At 33.9% G+C, this 17,441-nt stretch overlaps 3 protein-coding genes across 3 annotated transcripts; 1 reads left to right on the top strand and 2 right to left on the bottom strand.

Annotated features, from left to right (window-relative positions):
• Positions 1 to 100: 100 nt before the first annotated feature.
• Positions 101 to 4,994, bottom strand: LOC25501830 (paramyosin). Its single transcript, XM_013591263.3, has 5 exons — positions 3,433 to 4,994; positions 3,244 to 3,320; positions 2,962 to 3,073; positions 2,661 to 2,777; positions 101 to 789 (listed from the first exon to the last, which is right to left on the bottom strand). The coding sequence occupies exons 1-5, from the start codon at positions 4,753 to 4,755 to the stop codon at positions 433 to 435; spliced, it is 1,986 nt and encodes a 661-aa protein (XP_013446717.1). The 5' UTR covers positions 4,756 to 4,994; the 3' UTR covers positions 101 to 432.
• Positions 4,995 to 5,404: 410 nt separating this feature from the next.
• LOC120577583 (uncharacterized) lies at positions 5,405 to 6,218 on the bottom strand. Its single transcript, XM_039829186.1, has 2 exons — positions 6,033 to 6,218; positions 5,405 to 5,761 (listed from the first exon to the last, which is right to left on the bottom strand). The coding sequence occupies exons 1-2, from the start codon at positions 6,216 to 6,218 to the stop codon at positions 5,405 to 5,407; spliced, it is 543 nt and encodes a 180-aa protein (XP_039685120.1).
• A 6,865-nt stretch (positions 6,219 to 13,083) lies between these two features.
• On the top strand, positions 13,084 to 16,936 carry LOC25501829 (E3 ubiquitin-protein ligase RGLG5). The gene is made up of 12 exons (XM_013591262.3): positions 13,084 to 13,314; positions 13,558 to 13,899; positions 14,571 to 14,655; positions 14,750 to 14,890; positions 14,972 to 15,085; positions 15,160 to 15,257; positions 15,582 to 15,661; positions 15,729 to 15,834; positions 15,932 to 16,059; positions 16,169 to 16,352; positions 16,501 to 16,557; positions 16,671 to 16,936. The coding sequence occupies exons 1-12, from the start codon at positions 13,303 to 13,305 to the stop codon at positions 16,749 to 16,751; spliced, it is 1,428 nt and encodes a 475-aa protein (XP_013446716.1). The 5' UTR covers positions 13,084 to 13,302; the 3' UTR covers positions 16,752 to 16,936.
• Positions 16,937 to 17,441: the final 505 nt, after the last annotated feature.

Below are 17,441 nucleotides of genomic sequence, written 5' to 3'. Positions count from 1 at the left end.
AGAAAGACTTCATACTCAAAGTTTTGAAAAAATTCTAAATTCATATCTTGAAAAGAAAAAAAGAAAAAAACGATTTAACTACTATTTCCGACCCTGTTCAAACGGTGAAATTGCAGTTTTATCGTCCCCTAGACAAAAAGACTTCCATTGAAAACACAACCATGTATGGACTTTTCTGTTACAGTAATGTAACGACAGTATATGTGGAATGCTTCCATGAAGGCATGAAAGGAATGTACAAAATAATCAGGTTGCAATAGCAACTTACTGAAGCCAAATGCTGCTGCAACATGACAATGATCGACCAACACCGGCTTTACTACATTAAGAACAGGCTGTTACTGTTAACTACCATTCTGTGACATAAAATTGAAGAAATCAAACATAAATACACAAGGGGAGAGAAGATATGTATAAAAAAAAAATTCCCAATTATAAGAGAGGTTCGGAAAGCTCCATTTCGTTAGAAGCCGTTTGCTGTTGCGTATCAGTCCGCTGCTGAATTCCAACAAAGTCCATGCCGAGCCACTGCCATGGCCAGCATACATATCTAGGCCTATTTCGGCCTCTCAAGTCTTCTCTGTTCTCAAACTCTTCGAGCTGATGAGTGAGCTCTTCCACTCTGTCCCTTAGTCTAGAAGACCTCAAGTCTGCTAACTTGAGAGATTTCTCTGCTGCATCTCTGGCTGCCATGGCAGCAGCTGCTGTCTCTTCTTTGAATTTTAATTTCTTGTCAGATTCCAACATCGATTGCTTTGCCTCTTCAAGTTCCTGCTTGAGCGTTGACAACTGCAGAATCGCAACAAGTATTATGATTAGGAATAATCATGTTAACTGAGAATACAACAAGGAAGAGTCATAATATCCATTAACAGGTGACTTAAAGTAATCTCATTTTAAAATGCCAATCTACCAGATTTACAGCCTAATTAGTTCATCCCCAAGCAGCGCAGGGCAGCCTACGAATGGCCACTGTACCAAAAATAATGGAAAAAATGTAACAACGCTGCACACAAATAAATGCTCCAAAAAATGCCCAAAGTCAAAGGCATATCATCAAAACTAAAAGTCTAAACTCTAGACTGATAACAACCATTACTCTAAGGTGCAATTGACAAGTCAATAACCGTGAGAAACACTAAGGCTGAAAGGATCCATTGAGTTTGTCGTGAGTAAGAAGATGCCATGGCTGCATCAAAGATGAGTTAGAATAAAGAGTGTAAATTAATTGAGCCAAGCGGAGTGCTCTAAGTTTAGACTTGGCTAGCGAAAGAAAAAATTAGCCCAAACATAAACTCATATATTCAGGCAAGCTACATCTAAACATAGTGTTTGACATGTTAAAAGTAGAAGCTTAAGCTTGGTTCATTTAATTTTTTGATGGTTCGATTATGTTGTCCTTAATATGACACTTGAAAAATGAAGTTTTATATAAAAATTACAACTTTCCAGGAAGTACATAAATTTCCAGGAAGTACACAATTACTCCAGTAATTGTATAAAAAAATTACAACTTTCCAGAAAGTACACAAATTATCAATGGCTCAAGGCTGCAATACTTGAGCTTGAAGAAACCATGCTTGAGCTTTAGCTTGGAAGAACCACTAAACAAATCAAGCACTTAACAAACCATACTTGAATAACTCATTCAGCTCATTTACACCCCCACCAAGAATCAACAATCAACATTGACCAGGAGAGAAGAACAAAGAATGGAAAGAAGGTGTATCTCACATTGGGATTAAGAAGAAACAAAGGATGAAGTTACGAAAGTGGCAGCAAAGGAAAAAGGGACCTTTGAGTATGAACTATGAACTGAAACTGAGTCTGAAAGGAGTAACTCAGCAGAGGTTAAGATGCTGCCTGAAAATGCATTGGCAACTTCAAAAGAAAGGGTTTGCAGGAAAATGTGTTCATCCCTTGCTGGAGATGAGCAGTGAAAGGGATAAGCACAGCAACCTAGCATGAAATGCATCGAACTTCAAAGAGTGAATAATTTTGAAATCTATTCCCTTCTGGTGGGGGGAAAACATATGAATTGTGAAAAACCATCTAAAAATCTGCAGGGGCTGAAATAAAAATGGGGGGAAAATGAGGGATTTAAAATTTATAGTTTTTAAGCCAAGGCAGCCACAAAAGCGATTTTTCCACTTCACTATCCGCCTGCAATTTAGATAGACCATTATTGCTGCTCTAGATAAATATAATTTCGGTGTGGTCCAGCGCTCCAGCTGCAGGACACAACACTACACTGGACTATGTGTATATGACACTATTAACTGCTTCGATTTACAGAAAAAATTATTCTGGAAGACCATAGAGCTAAAGGGAAAAGGTAGGCATCAAATAACGAAGTATGGAATATAATTTTAGTGATCGCAGTGACATAAACATGGAATCACGAACAACCAGTGTATATTCTAAATTAACGGAAAATTTTGCAGCATCAATTCATCATTGCACAACTAAAGCTGGAAATCATGCCAAATTGCCAATAAATAAAATTGTGCATTTAAATATACATGAGCATAACAGAAAAAAAAATTAAAAATAGAGAATAGAATAATGCAATCAGCTGCAACTTACAAATTTATTCAGTTACGTCCTCCAAACATAGCAAACTTGTAAAAGAAACATTCCTAACTAATAGCAATCCATACCTGTGCCACAAATTGCTGTTCAACACCTGTGCCTGCAGCAGCTTCTTGCTCTGCTGCTAATTTCCATCTGTTAATTTCTTCTTCAGCAGCCGCAATGTCCATCATTAGCCCCTCAATCTGCATTACAAAGAGACAATTGATTCTAAGAGATAGAAAAGTATTGACACCAAATGCCTGTCGCAAATTACCCACAGCCCATAACCACATGACAAAACATACATTCTACAAAATGAAAAAAGTCGACAAAGCCTTCACAATTAAGGGATCATATTAAACTTATAGCAGATGTGATTAAGCTTACATTTTCATTTGCCACTCTTTCCTTCTCTTCAAGTTCCTCCACCCGGTGCATTCTGTGGTCGAGTTCTTTGGCCTGGGCTTCTATGTGCTGCTTAAGTGAACTCAACTCTGCCCTTAATGGAGTAAGCAAATATGCAAAGAAAAAAAATCATGACGTCAGCACAGCTAGATACACCAAATATGTAAGTTCTTCAGTAAGTAATGCAGAGAATACTTTCACTTATCAAACCCCAAAGTTAGACAAATAGCAAACAACCGTGCATTTGATTCTAATGTCAAGTACCTTAATTCATTCACAGTGTGCTGCAGCTCAATGATCTCAAGCTGAGATGCCTTAACAACATCCTCCAGAGCACCAGCCTGCACAATGGATACGTAAAGAACTCAACAAGGTATCTTCAAAACACAAACATGGATAAGAACAACCAGTTTTGTTGAAAACCAGAAAGAGAAATAAAAACAAAGACTTTACCAAAGTGTATATTTCATCCTCTTCTTCTTTTTCCGTTTTGTTTGGCTTGTCATTTGAAGCTGCAAGCTTTCCATCTCCAAGAATCTTGCTAAATTTGAAATCTATACCAACCTCCCTCAACCCATTTTCTGCCGCTAAAAACAACTCATTTGAAGACGGATTGGATGCCATCCTCTTTGACAAAGCACTTCTAAGCAAAGAACCAATTTGATCCTTTTCCTTTACTAACCTATTCACAGTCTCGTCTAAACTCTGGATCTCACGATTTTTCTCCTCAACCACATCCCTAACTTTTTGAACAACAATCCTAGTCAACTCATGTATAGATTCCATCCCAGCCAAAGAGGCGCGTACATTCTCATCAATATCCGTTTCTTGCGCCACAAACAACGACTCAGAAAGCTCCGAATAACCCGCATCATCAACAATCTTATAAACACTACAAATCTGGTTGTGAATCTTAGACACGAAATTCAACTGATCAATCAACAAAGGCCTCAACGATTCCATCTTTGATTCCAAATTATTAACAAACTCCTTCAACTGCAAACCCGCACTCTCTTCCTTCCTTAAACTCTCAGAAACCTCATTCAACTTCTCATCCTTAACAACCAAATCCTTCTCCAAACCCTCAACGGCTGCGGTTTTCTTCGCAACCTCATCTCTCAAATCACTAATAGTTGCTTCCAACTGCGAAACCTCAATAGCAATCTCATAATTCCTCTGTTCAATCTGTTCCCTAGCTTGATCCCTAGCCTTAACACTCGCATCATTCTGTTTCAACAACTCTTCAACAATCTCATTCGCTCTCTTTATAACACCATATGTCACCGCAGCCATACCGGTATATTTCTGCGACCGTGGCAACGCGCTTCCACTGCCACCAAAACCATTCACCTTACCAGAAATCTTCTCAATTCCAGTAACCATCATATGACTCGATTTCTCAATCTCCGATCGTAATCCTTGCCGCTCCTTCGCTGATTCCTCTAGTTGCCTCACCGTTTCTTCTAGAAGCTTCGTCGACTCTTCCTTCTCCCTAACAGCATCATCACGCAACCGGCCGAATTCATCGCGCTTCCGTATGGCTTCTTGAGCAAGCACCTTCAATCGGTTGAATGAAGTCTGTAACTCCGTTTTGGCTTTCTCGGCGGCGATGCGTGCTTGCTTTTCCTGATCAAGCTCGGCGAGAATCTCGCGGAGTTTTTCGACGGAGACTTCATCCGGTGGAGGTGAATTTGATGTGATCGGAATTGGGTCGGCGCCGTCGTCCTCGACGTCGCTGAGCACCGAATCGGCATCTACGTCGCCGGCGCCGGACATTTAATTAAATAAAATTAATTGAATAGCATATAAAATATGATAAACCCTAAGAATTGGGATGAATATGAAATTAAGAAGTAATCGTCGAATTGAATGTAATTGTGGTTTAGGTTGTCGATGGAAGAAGAAGAAACACCGTGACGTGAGAACAACGTACCAACCAGTCTTCTGAATTAAGAAATTTTCTCTCAATTTTAATTAAGGTTTTTTAATTCGAAAAGTAGAAAAGGTGGTGCTATGGTGTTAAAATAAAATTGAATAGTTAAAAGTAAAAAAATAACAATATAGAGAATGTGATTTAAGGTTAGTCAGTTTTATTTTGGAGTGAAGATTGGTATTGTGGGCGTGAGCACAGGGGATTGATGCGGATGAGGAAGGAAACTTCGTTTGGAAGAAACGGTGATTAGAAAAAAACAAGAGACCGAGATGAGAATTATTGTTGACACATTTGGTTTGGCTGAGACACACAAGTAAGATATTTAAATGTTCTTCGGCAGTTAACTGCCGAATTTTGTGGATCCTCCATCTCCTCTGGATCCTCTGTATCCGCCAATATGATAGCCCTACCAAGGTACCTCGTATATAATTCCCTCAGCTTCGGATAACTAATGTACCCACCATACACTGTACTGCAAATTTTCTCTGCCTCCTACTGCGACACACCCAAGTGCCTCACCATTAGTGCCGCTCCCTCATGTTTCAACATCTTCTTCCCATGGCTCAACATCCGTCCTTCAATCTGAAGATGCATAAGAGATGCGACATCATCCAAAGTCACAGTCATCTCCCCCAAGGGCATGTGAAAAGTGCTGGTCTCGGGATGCCACCTCTCGCATAGAGTCATCAGCAAAGCATGAGGCACAGTGGCGTAGCCCAGGTAAACCAAATCATGTAACCCGCTCTCCCTAAGCGGATCCCAAAACCAATCCTGATTCCCGTTTGAACGTCCGAGACTCAAAACCTTAGCCCCATGATTAATTGGTTTTACAATACGCGCCTTACGAACCTGAAATAATAGAAAAATAAACATAGTTTAAACAATGTAAACATTTAACTAAACAAAATAAAACTTAACAAATGCAAAAATAAAAATCACAAATTTAAATTGCCGCACGTATTTTTAATTTAAGACATAACACATGTAAAACTTAAAACTTAAAAAAACACATAACAAAAAAAATTTAAATCATAATTAAACATAAAGAAAACAATAAAAGTTGAAAAAAAAATATAAAGAAAATAATTAAACAAAAACACATAAAAAAAATAAAACTTACGCTATCTGAATTATACCAAAGCGGCAATGCCACATGGTTGGCATAAGAGTGCAGCAGAGATATATTTTCCGGTCCTCCAAGAAAGGGAGGCTCCACAGCTAACATTGTTGGGGCAGCCGCTGCTGCAATGTCATTATCATCTGGTATATGCTGCTGCTCTAGTATATGATCCTGATCATACCCCATCAGTCACATCGTGGTGTACCTGATCCTGATAATTCAAATACTCCACCTCCTGGGTCGGGTTAACCACATGCGACTCTTCAGGCTGTGTAGCTTGAGAAGCATGAGAAGTCCCTGAACCATCCCCCCTCCGACCTCTACCCCTCTTTGGGATGTGCCCCTTTGCCTCTCTTTCCGATGACTCTGAGTCATCGCACGCCTATCACCAATCATCTTAGATGGATCAATCGGGTCATGCTCAGACATATCTACACAAATAATTAAAAAATTTACATCATTTCCATAACCTAATCAAACACTTTGTGTGCATCATTTCAATATAATCTAAACTAAACCTTCACATTTCAATATAATCATTCACATCTCAATATAAACTTCACATTTCAATATAATCATTCACATCTCAATATAACATTCACATTATAACCTTCACATTTCAATATAAAAATAAACATTCAATATAATCATTATAATCATCATTTCAACATAAACATAAACATTCACATTTCAATAAACATAAACATAACTAAACCTAAAACCATTCAATATAATCATCATTTCAATATAATTTATGTGCATCATTTCCATCATAACATAAACATTATTGAATATAATTCTCATAACCTAAACTAACTAAATAATCAATAAAATTGTCATTGAGGCATTTTATCAAACACTTTGTGTGCAAAGTATAAAACATATTCAAATTGTGTTCATTTGCCACCATTCAAAATCACATTATCATTTACATTCATTTATCAATTCATAAACTACACATGCAATCATCAAATTGTCAATTTTAAAATTAACCCTAACACATGCAAACTACTCAAAAAAAATTTAAAAACTTAACCTAAACAAACTAACATAACTGAGTTTCTGCTTCTGTGTATGTTTAGCACGCCTCGGCAGTTAACTTCCGCCGATTCACTTTTTCCTCGGCACTTAACTGCCGAGAGGTATCTGCGTCTTTTATATATGTTTCTCAGCCAAATCAAATGTGTCAACAACAATCTTGACAGAGACGGTAGCGACGGTGAAAGATGGATTGAAGCAAAATAAGACCGTGACTCCGTGAGCAAGAAGAGGGTGCTTTTTGAAGTGGATTTGATGATTTAGACGCCACGGAAAGCATAAAATAACTAGATAAGCATATCATATCATGGATTTGGATTGTCAAATTCGATTAAAACGTAAAAATGAGAGAATTAAGGATTTTTAATCAACAAACTCTTTTTTGTGAAGGAAACAAACTTGAAATTTGCAAGGTTATTTAGGATTTTGATTCTCCTATTTTATTTTCATTTTTCACTCATCCTCCACCACATTAATCCTTCAGTGACCAATTTTGTGAAGAGTAAAAATAAAAGGCTTAAAATTGTAATTAAGCCCAAATTTATATGATTTATTAGATTTGTTATTTAACGATTTACCTCATTTCTATACCAACTCTAGGGATAGAAATAAGTCAGCTTGACCTATATGAGCCAACGACCTAGTCTACGACAGCCAACAGATCAGGTCAGATCAGACTTTTTTCTTAAATAGAGAAGATTTATCTTCTTTTAGAAACTTATTTAACTTAAAAGGTAAGACCATAAGCCATTAAAAAAAACCTATTATGTCTATTAGGTCGGTCTACTTAAGTAAATATGAATAATATTATTTATTATATAATATTTTGTATTTTGAATTAAATTATAAAAAATTTCGCATATTTAAATGTTTTATTATAAGCTATAATTGAAGCATGATATAATATATAGTCAAATTCTCTAAAAATTTGTATTAAATATCAAAAGAGAGATTAAATCTAATTGATCTATTAGTTTTATAAGGTTAGACCTAGACCTTATAAAACCTAGCTCAGGCTAACTTATCCTCATCCCTACTCAAAAATTATCTACATTATGAACATTTTTCATAGGATATTTTTGGAGAAAATAAAATTAGCCTTCACAACTCATTTTTTAAAATTTAAATTTGAAAATTGAATTAAAATAGTTAGTTAGTTTTCTATTTCTCTATAAATATTTTGTAGATTTAAATTTAAATTTGATAGAAATTGAGTTATTATGAGTAAAGTTGTCCATAAAAAGTTATATAAAAAAGTTTACTTGTTAGTTAACATTAGAGTCGTCTTTATATGATGATATAGATGTTTTTTTTAACTCTTTTTATAATAAATTACAATTTAATTTATATGCATTTATATCATAAAATCATTTTATAGTTGATCCAGTGTGATCAAAATAATGACTTTGGTCGAGCAAGATGTGATTTGGTGGGGGTATCTGCATACCCTTTGACGCTCAAGTTAGTGAAAGAGCAAATTGTATGTACCTTGAGGTGTAGTTCTATAACCTTTTTATACGACCAGTGGAGTAGCAGTCGAGATAGTCGTTGGAACTTGGAACGTTGTTACGAACAATGGACGTCATTAACCGTCAAATATTAAAGTCTTTGATTATAAATTATGGGAAATTCTAAACTTTTGGTCGTTCAGGCACCGACTGCTTTTTGATAAAGAAGTGGTGTACATAATGTTAAGGATATCGTATGATTGGACCTTTGCTAATACAAACGAAATTATATCTACACTGCATATAAATACTGTGTTGAACAACAAAATTGCGATCCAATAACATTTATATATGTTAAGACTCATTCTTTTTTCCATCTTATTGATTTCTCACGCGTCCTATGCAATTTAGATTATAGAATTCAAATGACATAAACATCCCATTAAAACCTCCAAAACACGTTAAAACATTTCGAATTTTAAAATTTAAATATGGTGCGTTAGTAACTCATGGAATGGAAAAGATAACAATCTGATGTTGATGCTTCTTGGATTATCATGAAAGACTATGTTCGGTGACTCTATCTTTGTTTTTGTGGTCCATCGGTCTTGACTTTATTTTTGCTTGTTAGGCATAACACTTGATGGATTTTTTTTTTCTGGTGACATAGTACTTGATTGTTTAATATAATCATCACAAGCTTATTGGATTTGGTTTAGAACTTGGCGTTGAGGCTATGGATTTTTTTTTTTTAATACTGCACTATAACTATAAGGGTTATATTCCTTAAAAAAACTATGTTTAATACGTCATTTAATCCCTTAACTTATTTTTGGTTTTTAATTTGGTCCCCTAACTATAAAATGTCTCAATTTGGTCTCAAAAATCTTCGACCATTTACTATTTTGTTTCTCTCCGTTAATTTTTCACTTTAAATGTCTAAGGTGAACCAACTTTATAGGTGGTCCACCATAAATCTTATTAAATCTTTTATTCTTAGCCGTTTGATCTTTTTTTAAATGGAGATCATTGAATCATGGAGGGATCTATTGTAGCTTATAACGAACCACAAACACCGAATTTTTTCCTCCATCTTCTTCCCTATGTTCTTCTTCATCCCCAATTAAAACTTTCATTTTTATTCATCATTTTGAAAGAAAAAAACCAGAAAATTAAAACTTATTCATAATCAACAGTTGCAGCAACAACAGTAACAATCTCAATTCAAAAAAAAAAAATCACAATTCCAATACTCATTCATATTCACTTACACTACAATCTCAATTCCAACAATAACAACAGTTGCAGCAACATCAGTAAGCAAAATTCAAAATTCAATAATAAGCAAAAATAACATCAACAATCACCTTCATCTCCTTTATCACATAAATCCAAAAATAAAAAATTAAAATCCAAAAAAATAATAATTAAATTCCATGTACAAATAAGGAAGCAAGATTACCAAACCCAATATTAAAGGAATCATTTTAAATGTATTATGCAAAATTTTGAAACTCAAACTCAAATGAATCGTTTGTTTCAAACTCAGGATTCAGGAATTGTTTTATACCAAATCCAAACTCTAAGGAATCAAACTCACTAAAAAGTTGAAACTGTGAAAGAGACCGAGTTTTTCCACTGCCATGAAATCGCAGCAACCACAACTTCGTTGAGCACCGCAAGCCGCCGCAGATCCTAACCCCTTTCAGAACCCTAACCCCTTTTCCATCACCTTCGCAACTCTTCTCCCTCTCATCATCGTCTCTGTCGTCGTCGTTGTTTCCGGCAAGGCAATCGTTGCCTACGTGTAGCACAACAACTCTGTTTCTATCTCTTATTTTCTTCACGTTTTCCTTTTCTTTTTTGATTTGTTCTCTTAATTGTTGTGAGGTACTGAGTTTTATTTGTTATATTGAATTCTACTAAGTTGATATATAAAGGTATTGATTTTATTTATTTGTTGAAGGGATGATGATTTGATGTTGATATGAGTTTTATATGTTTGATAAATGTTGATTTTTATTTATATTTTTGGATTTTTTTTCTAGTTATTGTATGAATGTTGATGAATTTGGTATGAATGTGAAGAAGTGGTAGAAGGAAGAAGATGAAGAAAAGAAGTAAAAAATTAGCTGTTGGCTATCCAAAATGAGACACTTTATAGTAAACGCCGAAGATTTATGGGATCAAATTGAGACATTTTATAGTTAGGGAACCAAATTGAAAACCAAAAATAAATTAAGGGACCAAATGATGTATTAAGCCAAAAAAACTACAAGGGTTATATGAAGGTTCAATTTTGGAAATATCATGTCCAGCCTTTTGGATTGCAACAGTTAGATAGTTACGTCATCATAAAAGGAGACTTCTTTTTTATTATTAATGTTGTCCCGATTACATATTGTCAAATTGAATGACTTATGCACATAGTAGAATTTACCTCAAATATAATATAAATAGACTGATCGAGTTTTCTGCAGGGTTTTTTTAAGAAGTTTCAGACAACGGAGATATTTTCTGTAGACGTGTAAGAATTTACCTGTCAACACTCGTGGAAGTATCCTGAAAATTACAAGGAGCCTTCCATGTTACTATAATAATTTAGATTTATATTATATGATTCAGTTTTTATTTTAGTTAAGTTATATTTTATATATTAAGATTTTGAACAAGTCTTTCAGTTAACTAGAATCTTGAATTTAAACTTCAACCATGAGAAGCCGTGTTAAATTTTTAAAATAGAGATATTTGGTAAGTGTCGCCTTTATAATCTCATCTGACTTGAATTATTAATTTTCATAATTGTGTGATTTTTTTTTTTTTTTCATCAAGATTAGTTGTGTGAATATATAACTATATTTAAAGAATAAAATGAACCCCACACTCTCATATATAGATCAATAATTAACATATTTGATTATTTCACTCAAATTAAAGATATTAATATATTTATCATTATCAATTTATCATTACTATAAATACAAAATAAAAGATATTATCCTATATTACAACGCAATTGAAGGCTACAAGATTGTCAATATGCAATAGCATGAGTTTGAATATGAAATTCTTTACACGGTATTTGAGTTTAACTACTTGACTAAAGATAAGTTCGTCAAAGTGATAAGAGATTTTAATCTTTTAAACAAGTAGTTAAAGTTCGATCTTTAACTTTTGACGGTGTTGACCATCAAGAAATTTCTAATCACTTTATTCAGTTTACTCACTATGTGTTATGAAATCAAGGTGGTCTTTTCTTCAGTTTATTTGGCTTCTGACCGTTTGGATCATATGGAATGAACGAAATGCTAGATTATTTATACAAAAAGAGTCATCTATAGATCAACTACTAGACAAAGTAAAATATTATTCTTTGTGGTGGTTGAAAGTCAAAAAGGCTTGTTTTGTATTTGGTGATCATATGTGGTGGTCTAGTCCTATGTCGTGTTTAGGCGTTGGATAGACTCTATTATATCTTTTGTGGACTGCTTTTTCTCGGTGGTTTAATGGCACACCTTGTGCTAAAGGGATCATTTTTGCAGTATTAATATAATCCATTTTTGCTTGTTAAAAAAAATAAATAAAACTTTTGTGTATCAATTGCTATAACATAGTAATAAAAAAAAACACAATTGAAAAACAATAGTCAATATTTAATTAAAGGCTTCAATATGATAATCGTCCCTGTAAAAAAAAACTTTGAAATACATCCCTGCAAATTTTTTTTGTTTGAAAATGGCCCCTGGCCCCACAATTCAGCTGAAGTGGCATGACTTTGGTCACGTGGTAGTTGCTGACTGTGCAACTTTTGCCACATGGCGCTGACGTGGCATGCCACATAATATTAAATTGTTTTTTAAAATTTAATATTTTGAAATTAAAAAATCTGAAAATAATTTTTTTAAAAAAATTTCCGAGATATGTTTTTCAAAAATATAATTTTTTGAAATATGAAAAAAACGGAAAATATTTAATTAAATAAAATCTGAATATAAAATTGAAAATAAAATTGTCAATATTTAAAAAAAAATTTGAACATATAATAATTCTCAGATTTTTTCCAAGAACATTTTTTTTATTTTTTGAAAAGTTATTTTCTTGTTCTTTTACAAAAATTTCATTATTTAAAGAAAAAACTTTGAAAACTAAAATTTTTGAAAACTAATATTTGGATTTTTTTTATGATTTTTTAAATTTATTTTCAGTTTTTTTATTTTTAAAAACTATTTTTAAAATTTAAAAAATATTTTGTTATTATGTGGCATGTCACGTCATCGCCACGTGTCAAAAGTTGCACAGTCAGCAATTGTCACGTAGGCAAAACTATGCCGACTCAATGATGAAGTGGGGTCAAGGATCATTTTCAAACAAATTTTTTTTGCAGGGATGTATCTCAAAGGTTTTTTTTTAAGGGGACGAAAATCAAAACTGATCGAAATTACAGCAACGAATCATATGTAATCCTTAATTAAAATTGAAAATGATATTCACAAAAATTCTTTTTGCAAACTTGTGACATTTATTGAGGCTGATGATAGAGTAGAGAACACATGTCAACAGAACATTAAAACAATTGTAGTTGACTGACCTTGCTGGTTTTGGATTTTACTTCTGACTCCAGCATTCCTCGTTCATACTTCATAGTCCTCTTCCATTTATTATAGTTTGTTCAACAAGTATAAGTTAGTCCATTCTTCGTCATTAGCGTGACACATCAAACCTATTTCCATCATCATATTCTTAATTCTCTCTCACAATTCATTTGCAATTCTTTTGTGGAAACAATGCATCTAGAGGTACATGGAAAAACATGTTACAGTGATTGTTTCTGTTTTAGCATATTAGTGGAAAACATAGTTTGGTTTGATTCAGTCATCATTAATAGGCGCCTGAGTTATTTTTCTTGGTCTTCTCTTCACTTTCATATTAACTAGTTTTGGAAATTTCATTACTCTATTTATTTTGGTTCCTATATAAACATAAACATATTATTACATATATGTATGTATTGAACAATTTGTTTTGTGTTTGTGGTTCAGCTGGATACTTTTACAGCTTTGGTTGTGGTTCTGTGTTTCCTTGCATTGATTTTCAAGGAGACGGTAATGGGAGGTAAGAGTTCAAAAGGGTCTCGGAGGAGAGATGTAAATTCATCATCACCATCAACATCATATGGCTCTGTTGGTTCTTCTTCATCTTCATGGGAAAATAACTATGGATATCCACAATCAACATATCCATACCCTCCACAGCAAAATCCATATCAAAGGCCTAATCACCGTCCCCCTACACAGGCTCCCTCTCATGATTATTCACGGCCGAATAGGAAGTTGGATAGGAGATATTCAAGGATTGCTGATGATTATCATTCTCTCGACGAGGTAATTAAGATTGTTGTGTTGTTATGATTTACTAGTCTGTACTTGTCATGTTTTTTTTTTTTTGGTAATGTAAGAAAGAATTGTGTTTTGTATGAAAATATCAGAATTTTTTTTATGTTTTTGTTTGTTAATGTCATAGACTTTGTGGTTGGTAAAGGAAAGGGAAAGGAGACACTGACTTGATAAAGGTAATATGTGTGGATAGCATTAAACAAAAAAGAAAGGGAATCATTTTTTGTTTCCATCTAATCTAATCTGTTAAAATGAGAATAGGAGATGCTGTCCCTCATTTTCAATTTTCTTCATTATCTTGAAGCATCCTTTATTCATTTTCTAATATTCCCACCAATAATAATGAAAACTTCCACAGTAGTTGGTACACTGTCTAGAACACACTAGTCCAAGTGAGCAACTAGGTTTGTTTTAGAAAATTTATTCTGAGTTTTACTTCAGGATTTCTTTTACTTTATTTCTTTTCTAAGATTTCAATATCCTATTTAAATATGTCCATAACAAATTTTACTTGTAACCGTATTCATATTATTGATCAATCAGCATTGCTATTTTTAGAATTTCATAGATTTCTGTAATGAAGTAATATATTTTAATTTTCTACAACAAATCTATCATTTGTCTCTTATTTTGTCAAATAATGAAATAATTGCACACAGGTTACTGCTGCTCTTTCACATGCTGGCTTGGAATCATCTAATCTCATTGTTGGCATTGATTTCACAAAGAGCAATGAATGGACAGGTTTTATCACTTACTCATAAGTCATATCTTGGTGATAGAATTTCTTACGGCTGAGTTGTGGTACATAATATATATAATTCTCTTTGAAAATCAGGGAAGAGGTCATTCAATCGAAAAAGTTTACATCACATTGGAAATGGTCAAAATCCTTATGAACAAGCAATTGCAATTATTGGGAAAACATTAACTGCATTTGATGAGGATAATTTGATTCCTTGTTTTGGATTTGGAGATGGTAAAGATCTTCATGCTTTTCCCATTTTTTATTGTTTCCAAATAGAAAAACTTGATTGTGTTTTCTTTTTTCTCATGTCAGCATCAACACATGATCAAGATGTCTTTAGTTTCCATTCAGATGAGAGGTGCTGCAATGGATTTGAAGAAGTTTTGTCAAAATATAGAGAGATTGTTCCATGCCTCCGACTCGCAGGTGTTGCCTTCGCTGACAATATCGATACCACTTTTTAATTAGCCATGGCATGACTCATTGAATTTATCTTACAGGACCCACCTCATTTGCTCCTATCATTGAGATGGGCATGACTATTGTTGAGAAAAGTGGTGGCCAATATCATGTCTTGCTTATAATTGCTGATGGACAGGTATCTTTAATGCACATTTCATTCCATTCGAAAGTACAAATTTTAAGTAGTTTTTTAAAAATGCACTGGCCATAAGTTCCAAAGAGTTAGTATGCTAGTTATGTGAATGATTCTCTTATGCGTCTTGTTGAAGAAATTATGTTGTAATTATATCATGATTCGTGATAGCAAATTTTATTGTTTACTTCGTTAATGACAGTAATAATAACATTATCTGCTACATTTAGCTCATAAATCACACTGAAACATGATGACAATTGTAGATATTCATTTTTCCTTTCCTATGCAAGATCTTGAAAAATTGATGCCCGAGTTTTGCCACAGGTGACAAGAAGTGTTGACACAGAGAATGGCAAGCTAAGTTCTCAGGAAAAGAAGACAATTGATGCAATAGTGAAAGCCAGGTATGTTTTGTAGTTGCTTCTCTCCTCTGATACGCTATCCTGGATTCTTACACTCACTAAATTGCAGTGAGTATCCGCTGTCGATAGTTTTGGTTGGAGTTGGAGATGGACCGTGGGATATGATGAGGGAATTTGACGATAATATTCCAGCTCGAGCCTTCGACAATTTTCAGGTTTGGTGTAATGTACATGACCATATATTGGCTTTCCATATTCAAATCTTACTACTATGCAGAAATATGAATATTTTTACTTTTGGTTTCGGTGTAGTTTGTGAATTTTACGGAAATAATGTCAAGGAATGTGGATTCAAACCGAAAAGAGACAGAGTTTGCTCTAGCAGCTTTGATGGAGATACCTTCTCAATATAAAGCAACCATAGACCACAGCATATTGGGGTAAATTGATTGAATAGTTACATAGGAAAATATATAACTTATGACCTATCATACATGTTTTTCTCAGATAATAACTAAATTCGCATCATGTCATCCTCGATGAATGTAGGACACAAAGGGGATATTCACCAGACAGGGTTCCTTTACCTCCACCACAATATGATAGGGCTTCTTCTAGTAACGCAGCAATATCTTTTCGTTCAAATAGTTTTCAGCAAAGTACACATACATATGCTAGCAATGAAAATGAAATGAGCACGGAACCGTCTTCAGGTGGTTTATATGACAATAAGGTATTAAAAAATTTCGGACCATTCTCCGTTATCATGTTTGCCTGAGACATTGTCTAGCTTTCCTCACCTGAACCCTGGCATAATCATCATGGTTAATGATCATTTCTTCGTCACTTTCAATGATGATTCACATGTTGATTAACTGCAGGTATGCCCGATTTGTCTTACTAATGCGAAGGATATGGCATTTGGCTGCGGGCATCAGGTAACCGATTAAATTATGTGCTGCTGATTCTTCTTGAATTGAACCTAAAGCGGTCTTAAAAGGATATATTATTAACTTTTTTATTTGCAATTTTATTTTCTGACATGGTACAGACTTGTTGTGAATGTGGAGAAAGCCTTGAATTCTGCCCTATTTGCCGGAGCACAATCGATACCCGAATAAAACTTTATTAAGCTTTGTTTATTTTGACGACTGTCGAGGATTCATTTTGTTCTTGTACATAATCATTTATCACAATTTTGAACCAAAAAAACTATGTCAGGTTAGGAAGATATGTTTACAGAATGAATAAGTGTTGCCTCATTGTATATATTAAGTTTGTGTTTGTGTGCCATGAATGAAGGTTTGATGTTTTGAAGTGATTGATCCAAAATTGATTTCTATATCAATTGATTCCAATAATTTTTTTTTATTTCTTAAAATTTCAAATACAAAATAAAGTCACAACGAAAGAGAGAATCAATTATCAATTATCAATTACTGGGGTACAAAGGACTAATTAATAGAAGGAAAACACCAAAAATGTGCACCAATTGTAGTAGAAGCAATACCCAAAAAAATTGTCATTATTTAACTTCAGAAAATATGTCGCCAAAGTAGTTAGCGTAATATATATCCACCACGTTTAAGTTAAGTATTAATTTTACGTACAAAAAATGTTTTAAGTGTTTATATAACTTTAAACTGCAAAATTGGATGGAGTCACGATACGTTCTATAGTATATGATGAGGCCACAATATTACACGTATAGGTAGGTGGTCTCTCGAATTCTCTATCAATTTAGCTTAGCCAACAATTTTACTTCAAACGGAAAAAACATTATGATAAACTGGTGTAATTTACAAGTAATTGTTTCTGTTTC

Source organism: Medicago truncatula, chromosome 8 (assembly GCF_003473485.1).
Source record: "Medicago truncatula cultivar Jemalong A17 chromosome 8, MtrunA17r5.0-ANR, whole genome shotgun sequence".
Classification (NCBI taxonomy): domain Eukaryota; kingdom Viridiplantae; phylum Streptophyta; class Magnoliopsida; order Fabales; family Fabaceae; genus Medicago; species Medicago truncatula.
This window is presented reverse-complemented; position numbering and strand designations above follow the sequence as displayed.